The 14,115-nt window shown below is 41.6% G+C and overlaps 1 protein-coding gene across 5 annotated transcripts in view; it reads left to right on the top strand.

The window, feature by feature from the left end:
• mprip (myosin phosphatase Rho interacting protein) overlaps window positions 1–13,056 on the top strand; it is a 441,123-nt gene extending 428,067 nt beyond the window's left edge. For all 5 annotated transcript variants that reach the window (XM_072558240.1, XM_072558238.1, XM_072558239.1 and 2 more), the window contains one exon: window positions 11,348–13,056. In XM_072558240.1, the coding sequence (XP_072414341.1) occupies window positions 11,348–11,419 (72 nt within the window). In that variant the 3' untranslated portion in view covers window positions 11,420–13,056. The remainder of the gene's footprint in view (window positions 1–11,347) is intronic.
• Window positions 13,057–14,115: the final 1,059 nt, after the last annotated feature.

Here is a 14,115-nt window from a genome sequence, read left to right as displayed (position 1 = left end):
TGTTGACTTTGTACGTTGCCTCTTTCCAATTAGTTTGGCAAATAAGTGCAATGCTGTGTCACAGTTGTTACACACAGTAGATGTGTAAATATTAATGTTACTGTTTGGCTTGTGCATGCATGTCCAAAGCTATGCTGCAAAATTAAATCTCTTGCACTTTGTGTCCCTGGTTGATATAATATGTTCCACTTTGCTGAGTGTCAGTTAGCTTATCAATGGAGGATTTCCATTCATGTTACAAACAAAAAATGCTAGCGAAACATAGTGCGTCTGGTAGCATCGGTGGAGAGAAAACAGAATTAACGTTTTAAGTCCATTGACTTTTTGTCATAAATTCTGAAAAGTCACATTGAACTGTAAACATTAATTCTGTTTCTCTTTATACAGGTGCTGCCAGACCTGCTGAGTTTCTCCATCATTTTGTTTGTTTTCATATTTCCAGCATCTACAGTGTTTTGCTTTAATTGCATTCATGTTGTCCTATTTATTGGCATATACCACAAAACTGCAGCTTAAGTAATGTTTTGATTGCTGCCCAGCTATTTTATATATTGACAGTCTAGACTTTTCAACATTCGCAGTATTGTGAAGTTGTCGGTTATTTCTTGTGAACAATATAATCTCATCTCCAGTAAGATTGCAATTGGATCATTGTTATAATCCTTTAGACCTACCTTTTGAAATAATTTAGTTTTCCTTTCACACTAGAAAGGAGGAGCAAATTTCAAGCTGAGGTGTGCTGGCAACAATGTAATCAGTATGCACACGTTCTGAATCCAAGGCAGCTAAAGTCCAATTAACAAGGTTTAAGATTAGAGTTAGATGATAATTTGACTCACCAAGCTACAGGGGTATCTGAAATACAAGTACTGTGTAAGTGTTTACCATATTTGGACTTTATAATTATTTGTGATGTTATGCTTAAACACTCTAATCTAATCAGCTGGCAGACTGGTTGTGCTATGAAGTGCAAGGTTATCCTGAAAATTTCTGTGGCGTGAATTCCACTCCGATGATATCTCATCCCCTCATGCAGTTTGAACAATTGGAATCTGAGTGCAAATTTATCAAATGCAATTGGTTATAAAGGGGGCAGTCTCACTCAAAATCAATCAAAGGTGGTTGATGCCAGAAGTTGAAATGTCATTCTGATGAAATGGGAGAAGGTTCAGGTTTCAGAATTGAGACATATTTAGGTTGTTGACAAAACTTTATTGTGCATCAGATCCCCTGTAGATCATTGTGACAAAACGGTTTTGCTGTTGCCTTTGTGAGTAATGTTGGGAAATATTTGTCGTCTTTACTAATCTATCTTAATTGAGTATACTACACCCTCAATGTTTTTCTTAACTTGATTAATGCTTAATTTTCTTCTCAGCCAGCATATTACAGATCTGGAAGTTCAACTAGTTTGTGTTCAACCGAGTGATTTGAATGTGAATCTTTTGAGTTGGAGTAATGTGACTGTAAGACATAGAATCAGAAATGGGCTTACCAGTAATCATTGCCACATTATCCTAGGATTATGTGGGAAGCAAGAGAGGAAATTGCAGTACCGTTGGCAATGATCTTCTCGTCTTCACTGGCAACGGGGGTGGTACCAGGGGACTGGAGAGTAGCGAATGTTGTGCCCCTGTTCAAAAAAGGGAATAGGGATAACCCCGGGAATTACAGGCCAGTTAGTCTTACTTCTGTGGTAGGCAAAGTAATGGAAAGGGTACTGAGGGATAGGATTTACGAGTATCTGGAACGGCACTGCTTGATTAGGGACAGCCAGCACGGATTTGTGAAGGGTAGGTCTTGCTTTACAAGTCTTATTGAATTCTTCGAGGAGGTGACCAAGCATGTGGATGAGGGTAGAGCAGTGGATGTAGTGTACATGGATTTTAGTAAGGCATTTGATAAGGTTCCCCATGGTAGGCTTATGCGGAAAGTCAGGAGGCATGGGATAGAGGGAAATTTGGCCAATTGGATAGAAAACTGGCTAACCGGTCGAAGGCAGAGAGTGGTAGTAGATGGTAAATTTTCAGCATGGAGTCCAGTTACAAGTGGAGTTCCGCAGGGATCAGTTCTGGGTCCTCTGCTGTTTGTAATTTTTATTAATGACTTAGATGAGGGAGTCGAAGGGTGGGTCAGTAAATTTGCAGATGATACAAAGATAGGTGGAGTTGTGGACAGTGAGGAGGGCTGTTGTCGGCTGCAGAGGGACTTAGATATGATGCAGAGCTGGGCTGAGGAGTGGCAGATGGAGTTCAACCCTGCCAAGTGTGAAGTTGTCCATTTTGGAAGAACAAATAAGAATGCGGAATACAGGGTTAATGGTAGGGTTCTTGGTCAGGTGGAGGAACAGAGGGATCTTGGGGTCTATGTACATAGATCTTTGAAGGTTGCCACTCAGGTGGATAGAGTTTGTAAGAAGGCCTATGGAGTATTATCGTTCATTAGCAGAGGGATTGAATTCAAGAGTCGTGAGGTGATGTTGCAGCTGTACAGGACTTTGGTTAGGCCACATTTGGAGTACTGTGTGCAGTTCTGGTCGCCTCACTTTAGGAAAGATGTGGAAGCTTTGGAGAGGGTGCAGAGAAGATTTACCAGGATGTTGCCTGGAATGGAGAGTAGGTCGTACGAGGATAGGTTGAGAGTTCTCGGCCTTTTCTCGTTGGAACGGCGAAGGATGAGGGGTGACTTGATAGAGGTTTATAAGATGATCAGAGGAATAGATAGAGTAGACAGTCAGAAACTTTTTCCCCGGGTACAACAGAGTGTTACAAGGGGACATAAATTTAAGGTGAAGGGTGGAAGGTATAGGGGAGATGTCAGGGGTGGGTTCTTCACCCAGAGAGTGGTGGGGGCATGGAATGCGCTGCCCGTGGGAGTGGTAGAGTCAGATTCATTGGCGACCTTTAAGCGGCATTTGGATAGGTACATGGATGGGTGCTTAATCTAGGATAGAAGTTCGGCACAACATCGTGGGCCGAAGGGCCTGTTCTGTGCTGTATTGTTCTATGTTCTATGTTCTATTATATATATTTATTTTCTTTCAACCTGATGCTACCCTTAACTTCTCTGGTTAACTATAGTTAATCCTTCTTTCTCATCTTCATTATGAGCCATGAACTATTTTCTTAAACATTTACCATTGTTCCTCAACTGCTAAACTCCTTTCCCAGTCTACTCCAGCTGGCTCTGATTTCACAGCCCATTCTATCTCATTCATTGTAATTGTCCATATTTTAAGTTTAACACAATTATGACCTAAGTTTCTCCCTTTCAAATTAAATGCTATATTCTGCCATGTTCTAGTTACTGCTTTCTAGGGGATCTTTTTAACTGAAGTCATTTATTAAATCTCCTTGATTAAACATCACCAGATTCAAAATAGCCTGATCCTTGATTGGATCTACAACCTACTTTTTTTAGGAAACTGTCCCAAGTGCACTCTGTGAATTCTTCTTTGTGACTACCTCTATTAATCTGATTTTACCAGTCTACATAAAGATTAAAGTCACCCATAATTAATATACTGCCTTTTTCCCATACCTTTATTATCTCCCAATCTATTGTCTGTTCTCCTTTGTAGCTACTGTTAAGAGGCCTATAGACTACTGCCACTAGTGTCGTCTTTGCCTTGTTATTTATTACCTCCGCCCTGTGGATTCTGCATCATCTGATCAGAGATCATTTTTTGCCATCACACTATTTCCATCCAGTACCAAAGCTACACCACCATCCTTTCTTCCACAAATGCTGCTCCCTTCCACTTCAATACTAGTGTCAGTGCCCCATAAACTGAAACCCATTTCAGCCATACATTTAGCTCATTTGACTTTATTTACTCTGTGCCAATTTGCTAGAGGCTTGGGTAGGAGCTCAGAAATTGTTACTTTGGAGATTCTACTTTATAATTTAGATCCTAACTGTTCAAATTCTTTCAGCAGAATAAACTTTTCTAATCCTATCAATGTCATTGATACCAAAAAGGACAGCAACAACCAGATCCCTCCTGTCCCACTGCCAAGTTAATCTCCAGTCTTGAGATGATGCCCTAAACTGGGGCACTGGGCAGTTAATGCAACCTTCCAGCCCTAATCTGCAAAGAGCAGTATTTATCCCTTATTTATACTGACCCCGACCACCATTATGTTCTTATTTCTTCCCCTCAACTTGAAAGGCTCCCTTAACCTTTCTGCAGTTCCACTCTCATCTGTCCAGCTTGCTAGACTCTTGTAACTGTTGGACAAATGCAGGTGATGAAGCTCCTCAGGTATAACCCACTGGGGTCCCACACATGCCACACCTGCAATAATGCCCTCCTATCCCTGATCACAGACAAATGCGAGTTACCTGGTCAAAAAGTCACATTCCCTGATATGATGCAATGTCTGCAGCTCAGACTGTAGCTCGTCAACTCTGATCTGAAGTTCCTCGAGCTGTGACCAGTTTAACTTGGATTTACCCTGGATTACCTTGGTGTCCAGCAGTGTCCACATACAGCCACAGCAATATATAGCTTGTCCTATTGTTGCTACATATTGATGTAGTTTATAAATTAATTGGTCCAGATTTCTTTCTTTACACTTTAATAATATTTAGTTTAAAAAGTCACCAATATCAATGTGCTACTTAATCAGGTGTTTCTTCAGAGAAAGGGAGAAAAAACACTGGCGATCTAAAGATCCTTTTATTAAAGACTAGAAATATTCATGAATCCTACTCACTAATCAGTTTCTTTCCCCGCATGAGTGTCACAGTGTCGTTCATGATGTAACTCTGCCATTGGTCTTGCTGCAGGTAGTCCCGCTGATCCATGCCTTTTATCCTCTCCTACTGACTCTTAGAGTCATACAGCACAGAAACAAATCCTGTGGTCCAACTCGTCAATGCTACCCAAGTTTCCCAAACTAAATTAGTCCCATTACCTGCATTTGGTCGATATCCCTCTGAACACTTCCTATTCCTGTACCTGTCCAAATGTCTTTTAAATGTACTAGCTATACCTGCATCTACCACTTCATCTGGCAATTCATTCCACATACCAACCACCTTCAGATCCCTTTTAAATCTTTCTTCTTTTATCTTAAAAATGTGCCCTCCAGTTTGAACTTCATCACCCTTTGCTATTCACCTTATCTGTGCCCTTTATGATTTTATAAACCTCTAAGTTTACCCCTTGCGCCAAGCCTTTAATATAGCACCTATGTCCCTTTTTTTTTCTTCCTAAAATCTCTCTTGAACAAAATTCCCAGTTCACTCACCACCTTTGTCTAATTCAAATGAAGACTTCTTCATGCTGACCATGCACCTTATTGACCGAGTAGGGTGCTGCAGAGTTGAAGATGAATTGAACAAGGAAATATCTTGCATTATTTGGCTCTTTTAACATAACAAAACATTCTTAGGTGCTTCATTGCATTATAAATTAATTATGATGCCAAGGTGAATGTCTGAATCTTAACAGACTCTTTTGGAGTGAAATCTGGATCTGAGGCCGTGTTGCCTGTCAAGATCCTACGGAGCCATGTTCTAATTGCCTGGGAAATTTAATCTTCCAGTGAATTGGTTTGCAGAACTCTCCACAAAAGTCTGCAACCCTGAGATCAGGATTGGAAAGGTTAGCTGGGTGGTTTGCACTCACTCGGATATTTGCCCTGTAATTAGCCCTCTGGTCTAAATGAGAGATTAACCCGTATAATTGAACTGAGTACCATAACCTAACCCTACCAACTGCAAACTGACCATATTATTTCTGATCTTATTACTCTTCCCTCAGGGCAATACTTTACATAGCCCAGTTTATCCCAAAAGACCCAATTACCCTGACCAGGCCCAACAATCCTCTTTACTCAAATACCTGCTCCCCTCCCCACCCCACCCAGTCGCCCAGTTGCTTGCTCAAGACTTCGACCTTTAATATTTTGTCTAAACATAGTGACTACTGTTATAAAAATGAGACATCTCCTCTGTGGACCATTAGGTTAGATGACCACAGATTTGGCCATTGATGTTGGTTTTAAGGAGTTTCTTGAAGGATGAGAGTGAATTAGTGGTGCAGAGGTTTAGGAAAGAAGTACCAGTGTTTGGAACCTTGACAACCGAAGGCATGGCCACCAATGGTGGAGAATTAAGTTAGAATGTCTAAGAGGCCAGAATTGGTGAAGTGTGGATATGTTGGAGATTTGTGAAGCTGGAGGAGCGACCTGAGCTAGGAAGCACCCAGGCCATGCAGGGATTTGGGGGGAAAATGGATTAATATACCAAAGTCAAGGTATTCCTTCACTGGGAGCCACTGTATATCAGCAAGCATAGAGGCTGACAGGGGAACAGGATCGCTGAGAGATTGGACAGAGACAGCAGACCTTAGTTAATGCAGGGTAGAATATAGTAGACCAACCAGGAGTACAGTGGAAAAGTTGACTTTGAAGTTAAAGAAGGAAGGGACAAGAATTTCAGAAGCAGATTCACTGAGATAGAGGGTAACTTAACAATTTTCCAAAGACTGAAATAAGCGGTTTTAGTGATCGTCTCTATGATGTTGGCGACCCAACTCTGGTCATATGCAACAATAATGTTATGACCACGTTGGCTGAGTGTCAGTTTGTTGCCAGGGAAGGACCAGAGTTGGTCTCTAAAAATTGAGGTGGGTCCAAAAGTATCGGGGAGACTGAAATCAATATTTAATTGGAAGAAATTTCTGCTCATCCCATCCTGGACCTCAGATGAAAAAAATTTAGAAACAGGATCTAGAGTTGAACACAAAATGGGACATTACCAGCCAAAACCTTGTTGCTTGTTTTGTTGCAGTTGTGTGGTGCCTATTTTAATTGCAGCTTTCATTGTCTTTGTCCTTCCTGTGCTCAATATATGCATGCATGGTATTGTTGACTGTTTAGTGAATGTTCAGTTTATCATTTAATGCACAAAATAATCTTACTACATTTTCTATGTAATATGAATTAGATGCAACAACTTTTCTGAAATTGTGTATCAGTTAAACTTGTTTTTCTACAGTATTTGATGGTTTCTCTGTGTCAAACAGAGAATTTGTTACTTGTGAATTTCAACCTCTATGTTACCAATTGTTAGTCACATTATCAGCCTCCAATTCAAAATTGGTTAAATTGGCTTTTGATACATAGAACATAGAACAATACAGCACAGAACAGGCCCTTCGGCCCACGATGTTGTGCCAAACATTTGTCCTAGCTTAAGCACCTATCCATGTACCTATCCAATTGCCGCTTAAAGGTCACCAATGATTCTGACTCTGCCACTCCCACAGGCAGCGCATTCCATGCCCCCACCATTCTCTGGGTAAAGAACCTACCCCTGACATCCCCTCTATACCTTCCACCCTTCACCTTAAATTTATGTCCCCTTGTAACACTGTTGTACCCGGGGAAAAAGTCTCTGACTGTCTACTCTATCTATTCCCCTGATCATCTTATAAACCTCTATCAAGTCACCCCTCATCCTTCGCCGTTCCAATGAGAAAAGGCCTAGCACTCTCAACCTATCCTCGTACGACCTATTCTCCATTCCAGGCAACATCCTGGTAAATCTCCTCTGCACCCTCTCCAAAGCTTCCACATCTTTCCTAAAATGAGGCGACCAGAACTGCACACAGTATTCCAAATGTGGCCTTACCAAGGTCCTATACAGCTGCAACATCACCTCACAACTCTTGAATTCAATCCCTCTGCTAATGAACGCTAATACACCATAGGCCGCCTTACAAGCTCTGTCCACCTGAGTGGCAACTTTCAAAGAGCTATGAACATAGACCCCAAGATCCCTCTGCTCCTCCACCTTACTAAGAACCCTACCGTTAACCCTGTATTCCGCATTCTTATTTGTCCTTCCAAAATGGACAACCTCACACTTGACAGGGTTGAACTCCATCTGCCACTCCTCAGCCCAGCTCTGCATCATATCTAAGTCCTTTTGCAGCCGACAACAGCCCTCCTCACTATCCACAACTCCACAAATCTTTGTATTGTCTGCAAGTTTACTGACCCGCCCTTCGACTCCCTCTTCCAAGTCATTGATAAAAATTACAAACAGCCGAGGACCCGGAACTGATCCCTGCGGAACTCCACTTGTAACTGGGCCCCTGGCTGAATATTTACCATCTACCACCACACTCTGGCTTCAACTTGGTTCTCTATCCAACTGACCAAATTTCCACTATCCCATGCCTCCTGACTTTCCGCATAAGCCTACCATGGGGAACCTTATCAAATGCCTTACTAAAATCCATGAACACTACATCCACTGCTCTACCCTCATGCACATGCTTGGTCACCTCCTCAAAGAATTCAATAAGACTTGTAAGGCAAGACCTACCCCTCTCAAATCTGTGTTGGCTGTCCCTAATCAAGCAGTGTCTTTCCAGATACTCATAAATCCTATCCCTCAGTACCCTTTCCATTACTTTGCCTACCACCAAAGTAAGACTAACTGGCTTGTAATTCCCGGGGTTATCCCTATTCCCTTTTTTTGAACAGGGGCACAACATTCGCCACTCTCCAGTCCCCTGGTACCACCCCCGTTGACAGTGAAGATGGAAAGGTCATTGTCAATGGCTCTGCAATTTCCTCTATTGCTTCCCACATAATCCTAGGATATATCCCGTCAGGCCCGGGGGACTTGTCTATCCTCAAGTTTTTCAAAATGCCCAACACATCTTCCTTCCTAACAAGTATCTCTTCTAGCTTACCAGTCTGTTTCATACTCTCCTTTTCAACAATACGGTCCCCCTCATTTGTAAATACTGAAGAAAAGTACTCCGTCAAGACCTCTCCTATCTCTTCCGACTCGATGCACGGTCTCCCACTACTGTCCTTGATCGGACATACCCTCGTTCTCGTCATTCTCATGTTTCTCACATACGCATAAAAGGACTTGGGGTTATCCTTGATCCTACCCACCAAAGATTTTTCATGCCCTCTCTTAACTCTCCAAATCCCTTTCTTCAGCTCCCTCCTGGCTATCCTGTATCCCTCCAACGCTCTGTCTGAACCTTGTTTCCTCAACCTTATGTAAGCCTCCTTCTTCCTCTTTACAAGGCATTCAACCTCTCTCATCAACCAAGGTTCCTTCATACAACCATCTCTTTCCTGCCTGACAGGTACATACATATCAAGGACACGTCGTATCTGTTCCTTGAAAAAGTTCCACATTTCAACGACATCCTTCCCTGACAGCCTATGCTCCCAACTTATGCTCCTCAGATCTTGTCTTGCAGCATCGTATTTACCCTTTTCCCAATTGTAAAATCTACCATGTTGCACGCACCTATCTCTCTCCATAACCAAGGTGAAAGTCACAGAATTGTGGTCACCATCACCAAAATGCTTACCCACTAGCAAGCCTATCACTTGTCCTGATTCGTTACCAAATACCAAATCCAACATGGCCTCCCCTCTAGTCAGACAATCTACATACTGAGTTAGAAAAGCTTCCTGGACACACTGCACAAACACCGCCCCGTCCAATCTACTTGATCTAAAGAGCTTCCAATCAATATTTGGGAAGTTGAAATCGCCCATGACTACTACCCTGTGGCTTCTGCAAAATCTGTTTCTCCATATCTCTGCTGCTATTGGGGGGCCTATAGTAAACACCCAACAAGGTAACTGCTCCTTTCCTATTTCTGACTTTAGCCCATACTACCTCCAAAGGCCGATCCCCCTCGAACTGCCTTTCTACAGCCGTTATACCATTTCTAATTAGCAACGCCACCCCCCCCCCCCCCCCCTCCTTTTTTTTACCACCATCTCTAATCTTACTGAAACATCTGTAACCAGGAACCTCCAACAACCATTCCTGTCCCTCTTCTATCCACGTTTCCGTGATGGCCACAACATCATAGTCCCAAGTACCAATCCATGCCTTAAGTTCACCCACCTTATTTCTGATACTCCTTGCGTTGAAGTATACACACTTGAACCCATCTCTGTGTCCGCAAGTATTCCCTGTCAGTGCTACCTTCTCCTCAGCCTACCTACATTCTTGGACATCCTGAAAAACAACTAACCTACAGGCTGGACTACAAGTCCGGATCCCATCCCCCTGCCAAATTAGTTTAAACCCCGTTCCCCAAACCCCCCCCCCCACCGAAGAGTGCGAGCAAACCTACCTCCCAGGATATTGGTGCCCTTCTGGTTCAGGTGCAACCCGTCCTGCTTGTACAGGTCCCACCTTCCCCAGAATGCAGTCCAATTGTCCAAATACCTGAAGCCCTCCCTCCTACACCATCCTTGCAGCCACGTGCAGCACTCTCTCCCTATCCCTTGCCTCACTGTCACGTGGCACCGGCAACAACCCAGAAATGACGACTCTGTCCGTTCTAGCTTTTAGCTTCCAGCCTAACTCCCTGAGCTCCTGAATGACCTCCCCACCCCTCTTCCTACCTATGTCGTTGGTGCCAATGTGCACCACAACTTCTGGCTGCACACCCTCCACCTTAAGGATTCTGAAGACACGGTCCGAGACGTCTCTGATCCTGGCACCCGGGAGGCAACAAATCAACCGAGAGTCTCGCCCATGTCCACAGAACCGCCTGTCTGTCCCCCTAACTATAGAGTCTCCTATAACTAGCGCTCTCCTCCTCTTCCCCTTTCCCTTCTGAGCCTCAGAGCTGGACCTCGTGCCAGAGACCCGGTCACTGCAGTTTACTCCTGCTAGGCCATCCCCCCCCCCCCCCAACAGTACACTGCCTGCTTCCCCGCCTTCCCACTTCTAACTGTTACCCAGCTACCTCTGTTCTCTGGTGTAACTATGTCCCTGTAGCTTCTATCTATCAGCCTCTCGACTAATCCTCAGTTCATCCAACTCCAGCTCCAGATCCCTAACGCGGTCTATGAGGAGTTTGAGCTGGCCGCACTTCCAGCAGATGAAGTCGGCAGGAGCATCGGTGGTCACCCCTACTTCAAACATACCTTATGAGACATTTACAAAACAAAAAGTCTAATATGTTTCATGTTAAAATGTATATAAAGGCCAACCGTTTTACATTGAAAATAAAGATGCAAATATTTCCTATCCTTGAATTAATCCAGACTATAATTTAAAAATTATTTAAGTTCATAGCACTTAAGATTGGTTTTTGAAAACTTGTACTACAGTTAGAATCTGAAAGCATCAGAGAAAACAGGTACAACTGCAAAGAATCAGAATAGTAAACAAACATTATTTATTCAATGTTAATCTTATGTCTGGTTCATAAGCCTGTTGCTAAGCAAGGTGTAATTGAACACTGGTAAATGTGTAGAAATATTGATTATTTGAGTTTTATGTCATTGCCTGATATGTGCTGCACTGATGATTCTTCCTGGCTTCCTTTCAGAGTCTCAAAGAAGGACTTACTGTTCAACAGAGGTTTCATCTATTTGAAAATAAGGAGACAAAAGAATTTTAAGAGCTCCTTTGCATGTTCAAGACCAACACCTTGTCCCTGCAGAAAATTGCAGCTCAAAGATGACTCTGTGAGCTTTGGGTTGCTGCAGCTGTGATAAAGAAGCTGTATTTTAAACAAAGCAAATACATCCCCACACACCTAATTTCCCTTAGATTATTATTGTGAAGTTCTAGCATTTACTTTAAGCTCCATGCACTGCAGATTACTCTTATTGCAATCTCTAACTGTAAATACTACATAGGGATTGGCTTCTTTGTTTCGATGTTTGGGGTTCTTGACCCTCACAAAGTCTGTAAAGCTGATTTATATACACTGCTGTATAAGCTACTGTGTAAACAAAATGGGAAATCCTTTTTAGAGAAAAAAGTATGGAAGACACTACTTGTATATAACCCCGAGAAGGGATGCTTGTGTATTTTCAATTTTGTTTTTTGGACTGAAAGTTGAAGCTTGATCTGGATGTTGAATACTTGGAGCAGAAGGTACAAGTTAGAGTGTCCCATTTTACCAGTCTGCAAAGTACTCTTCAGCACCTCCCACACAAAACAAATCTTATTAAAATTGTCACAACCTTCCATAATAATTCTGTTTTGTGTTTTTTTTGTAAGCCCATTAACTAGGGCTGTAACTGAACTTTGAAACTTTTAAAACTTTTTAGATAGATTTGGCTGTGATTTTGAAGCTTTATTCATTTTGATACTGTTGCTCATGCCATTTCTACAACCACTGGTGAGGAACATATATCCCATATTACAGTGAAAATTGTAAAGGAACTGCCAGCATATGACAGAAATATAAGCAAACAACATGTACTGCTAATCTTTAATTGACACTGATCTATATTCAGACTTTAAACCAGAAGCCTAACTGATCTGTCTTTTGGTGAGCACTTGCTATTCCTTATTCTTCCAGCACTGTTTGTTCCTGTGCATAACAAGTACACCAGGAGTTTCATTGTATTCCGTGCAGTACTCAAGTGACTTTTTATAATGTTAACATGAAATAAAAACATTGAAAACTGAGTGATCACCAGATGCCAAGGCAAATGAAAAATAAGATTGCAATTTGACCATTTGTGTAGTTACAAATGTAATTTTGTCAAAAAAAAACTGAACAAAAAAAAATGGATCTCTTCACCTTTTAACAGTAACCAGTGCTTCAAAGAAGAATCCACTGCAGATAAATGCAAGTTACAGTAGCTGATTTATTCGGTACTAATGACATGTTGTTTGAGTAAATGTGCTTACATTACCTTGAAAACTATAAGCTGGAGTGACGTGAAGGACTGTGTTTGTGTCATTTTGATAGTTTCATATTCCAGTTTTTTTCATTAGCCCACCAAAAAGATCCTGTTTCACAGAAAATAAAAAACAACAGGATCTGAAAATGTTGGAACTTTTTTGTTGCCCAGTATGTGCAGAAGGGGTGTCATCTTGCTGTATGTGAGAGAGTGAGGAGATGTTATTGAGTAACTTCATAGCTTCTGCCAGTGGCAGGCCCCTGTATTTATTTAAATGTGCTGAATTTGCTCCCCTTCCCAATAATAAAAACTGCTGTCTGTGATTGTAAATACACAGTAAATACCACACCACCAAAACTTTGCATATGTTAGCAATAAAATATTTTTGCACCACGTCTGAATGTTGTTTGTGAGCATTCATCTGCTTTAAAAACAAAAACCTAGAATACTGAACAGAAGCTAAAAGGATTGAATTCTTGATTCAGTGAAATTTGGTGTCCTATTAGGACTGTGCACTGGTTTTTCACCTGTTCGGTGCAAGTTTGAATTTAAAATGGGGCACATGCATCACTGCTGCATTAAACCTTATCTACACTACTGTTGAGCTTCAGTCCCTCAGGTATATTGTTCCTATCAATTGTACAAAAGGTATTTCTATCCTTGTGTATCTATCCAGAATAAATTCTGCTCCCATTGCAGTATCTACACCCACCATCTGCTTAGATATTCATTTTGACTGTTCATCATTGTATAAGTGGGTGCACTAGCATAATGATTGTGACTGGACTAATGATCCAAATAAAGCAGCTCAGATCTTACCATGGAAACAGGAGAACTTCAGTTCAGTATATTAGATTAATCTGGAATTTTTTTAAAAAATGTCTCAGTAAATGGTAACCGTGAAACTACTGAATTGTCAATTGAAAAAAATCTTTCGTGAACTAATTGCCCTTTATGGGAGGAAATTTGCTCTGTTTCCTGTGTATCAAGCCTGTATGTGACTGTAGGCCATAGGAATGTGATTAATTCTTATCTGACCTCTGAAATGGTCCAGCAAGCTGCTCAGTTTTATTCAGAAAAGCAGATCACCACCACCCTTAATGAGTGGCATTTTAAAACAAAAAAATGCTCATACAAAAGTAAAATACTGCAAATGAAATAAAAACAAAATGCTAGAACTACTTGGCAGGTCTGGCAGTATCTATAGACAAAAAAGGGGCGAACAGTTCAGATCAATGACCTTTTGTGGGTGCTGCTGGAAGAGTTTTCCCCATGTCAGTCTGAAGCATTGTTGAATCTGTGACCCTTAACTGTTTCCCACAGGTTTAATTTAATATTGTTTTCAAAATTAATTTTCCCACACCGCTAGCTATCATATGTCTCTAAGCTCTTTCTTTTCCTGGTTGAAAAGCTCAGAAATCTTAATTCCAATGCTGTCACCATGGTTCAGTCTCGT

The sequence above is a fragment of the Chiloscyllium punctatum genome, chromosome 39 (genome assembly GCF_047496795.1).
Source record: "Chiloscyllium punctatum isolate Juve2018m chromosome 39, sChiPun1.3, whole genome shotgun sequence".
In the NCBI taxonomy this organism is placed as follows: Eukaryota; Metazoa; Chordata; class Chondrichthyes; order Orectolobiformes; family Hemiscylliidae; genus Chiloscyllium; species Chiloscyllium punctatum.
Note: the sequence above shows the minus strand (reverse complement) of the source record. Positions and strands in the feature narration are given on the sequence as shown.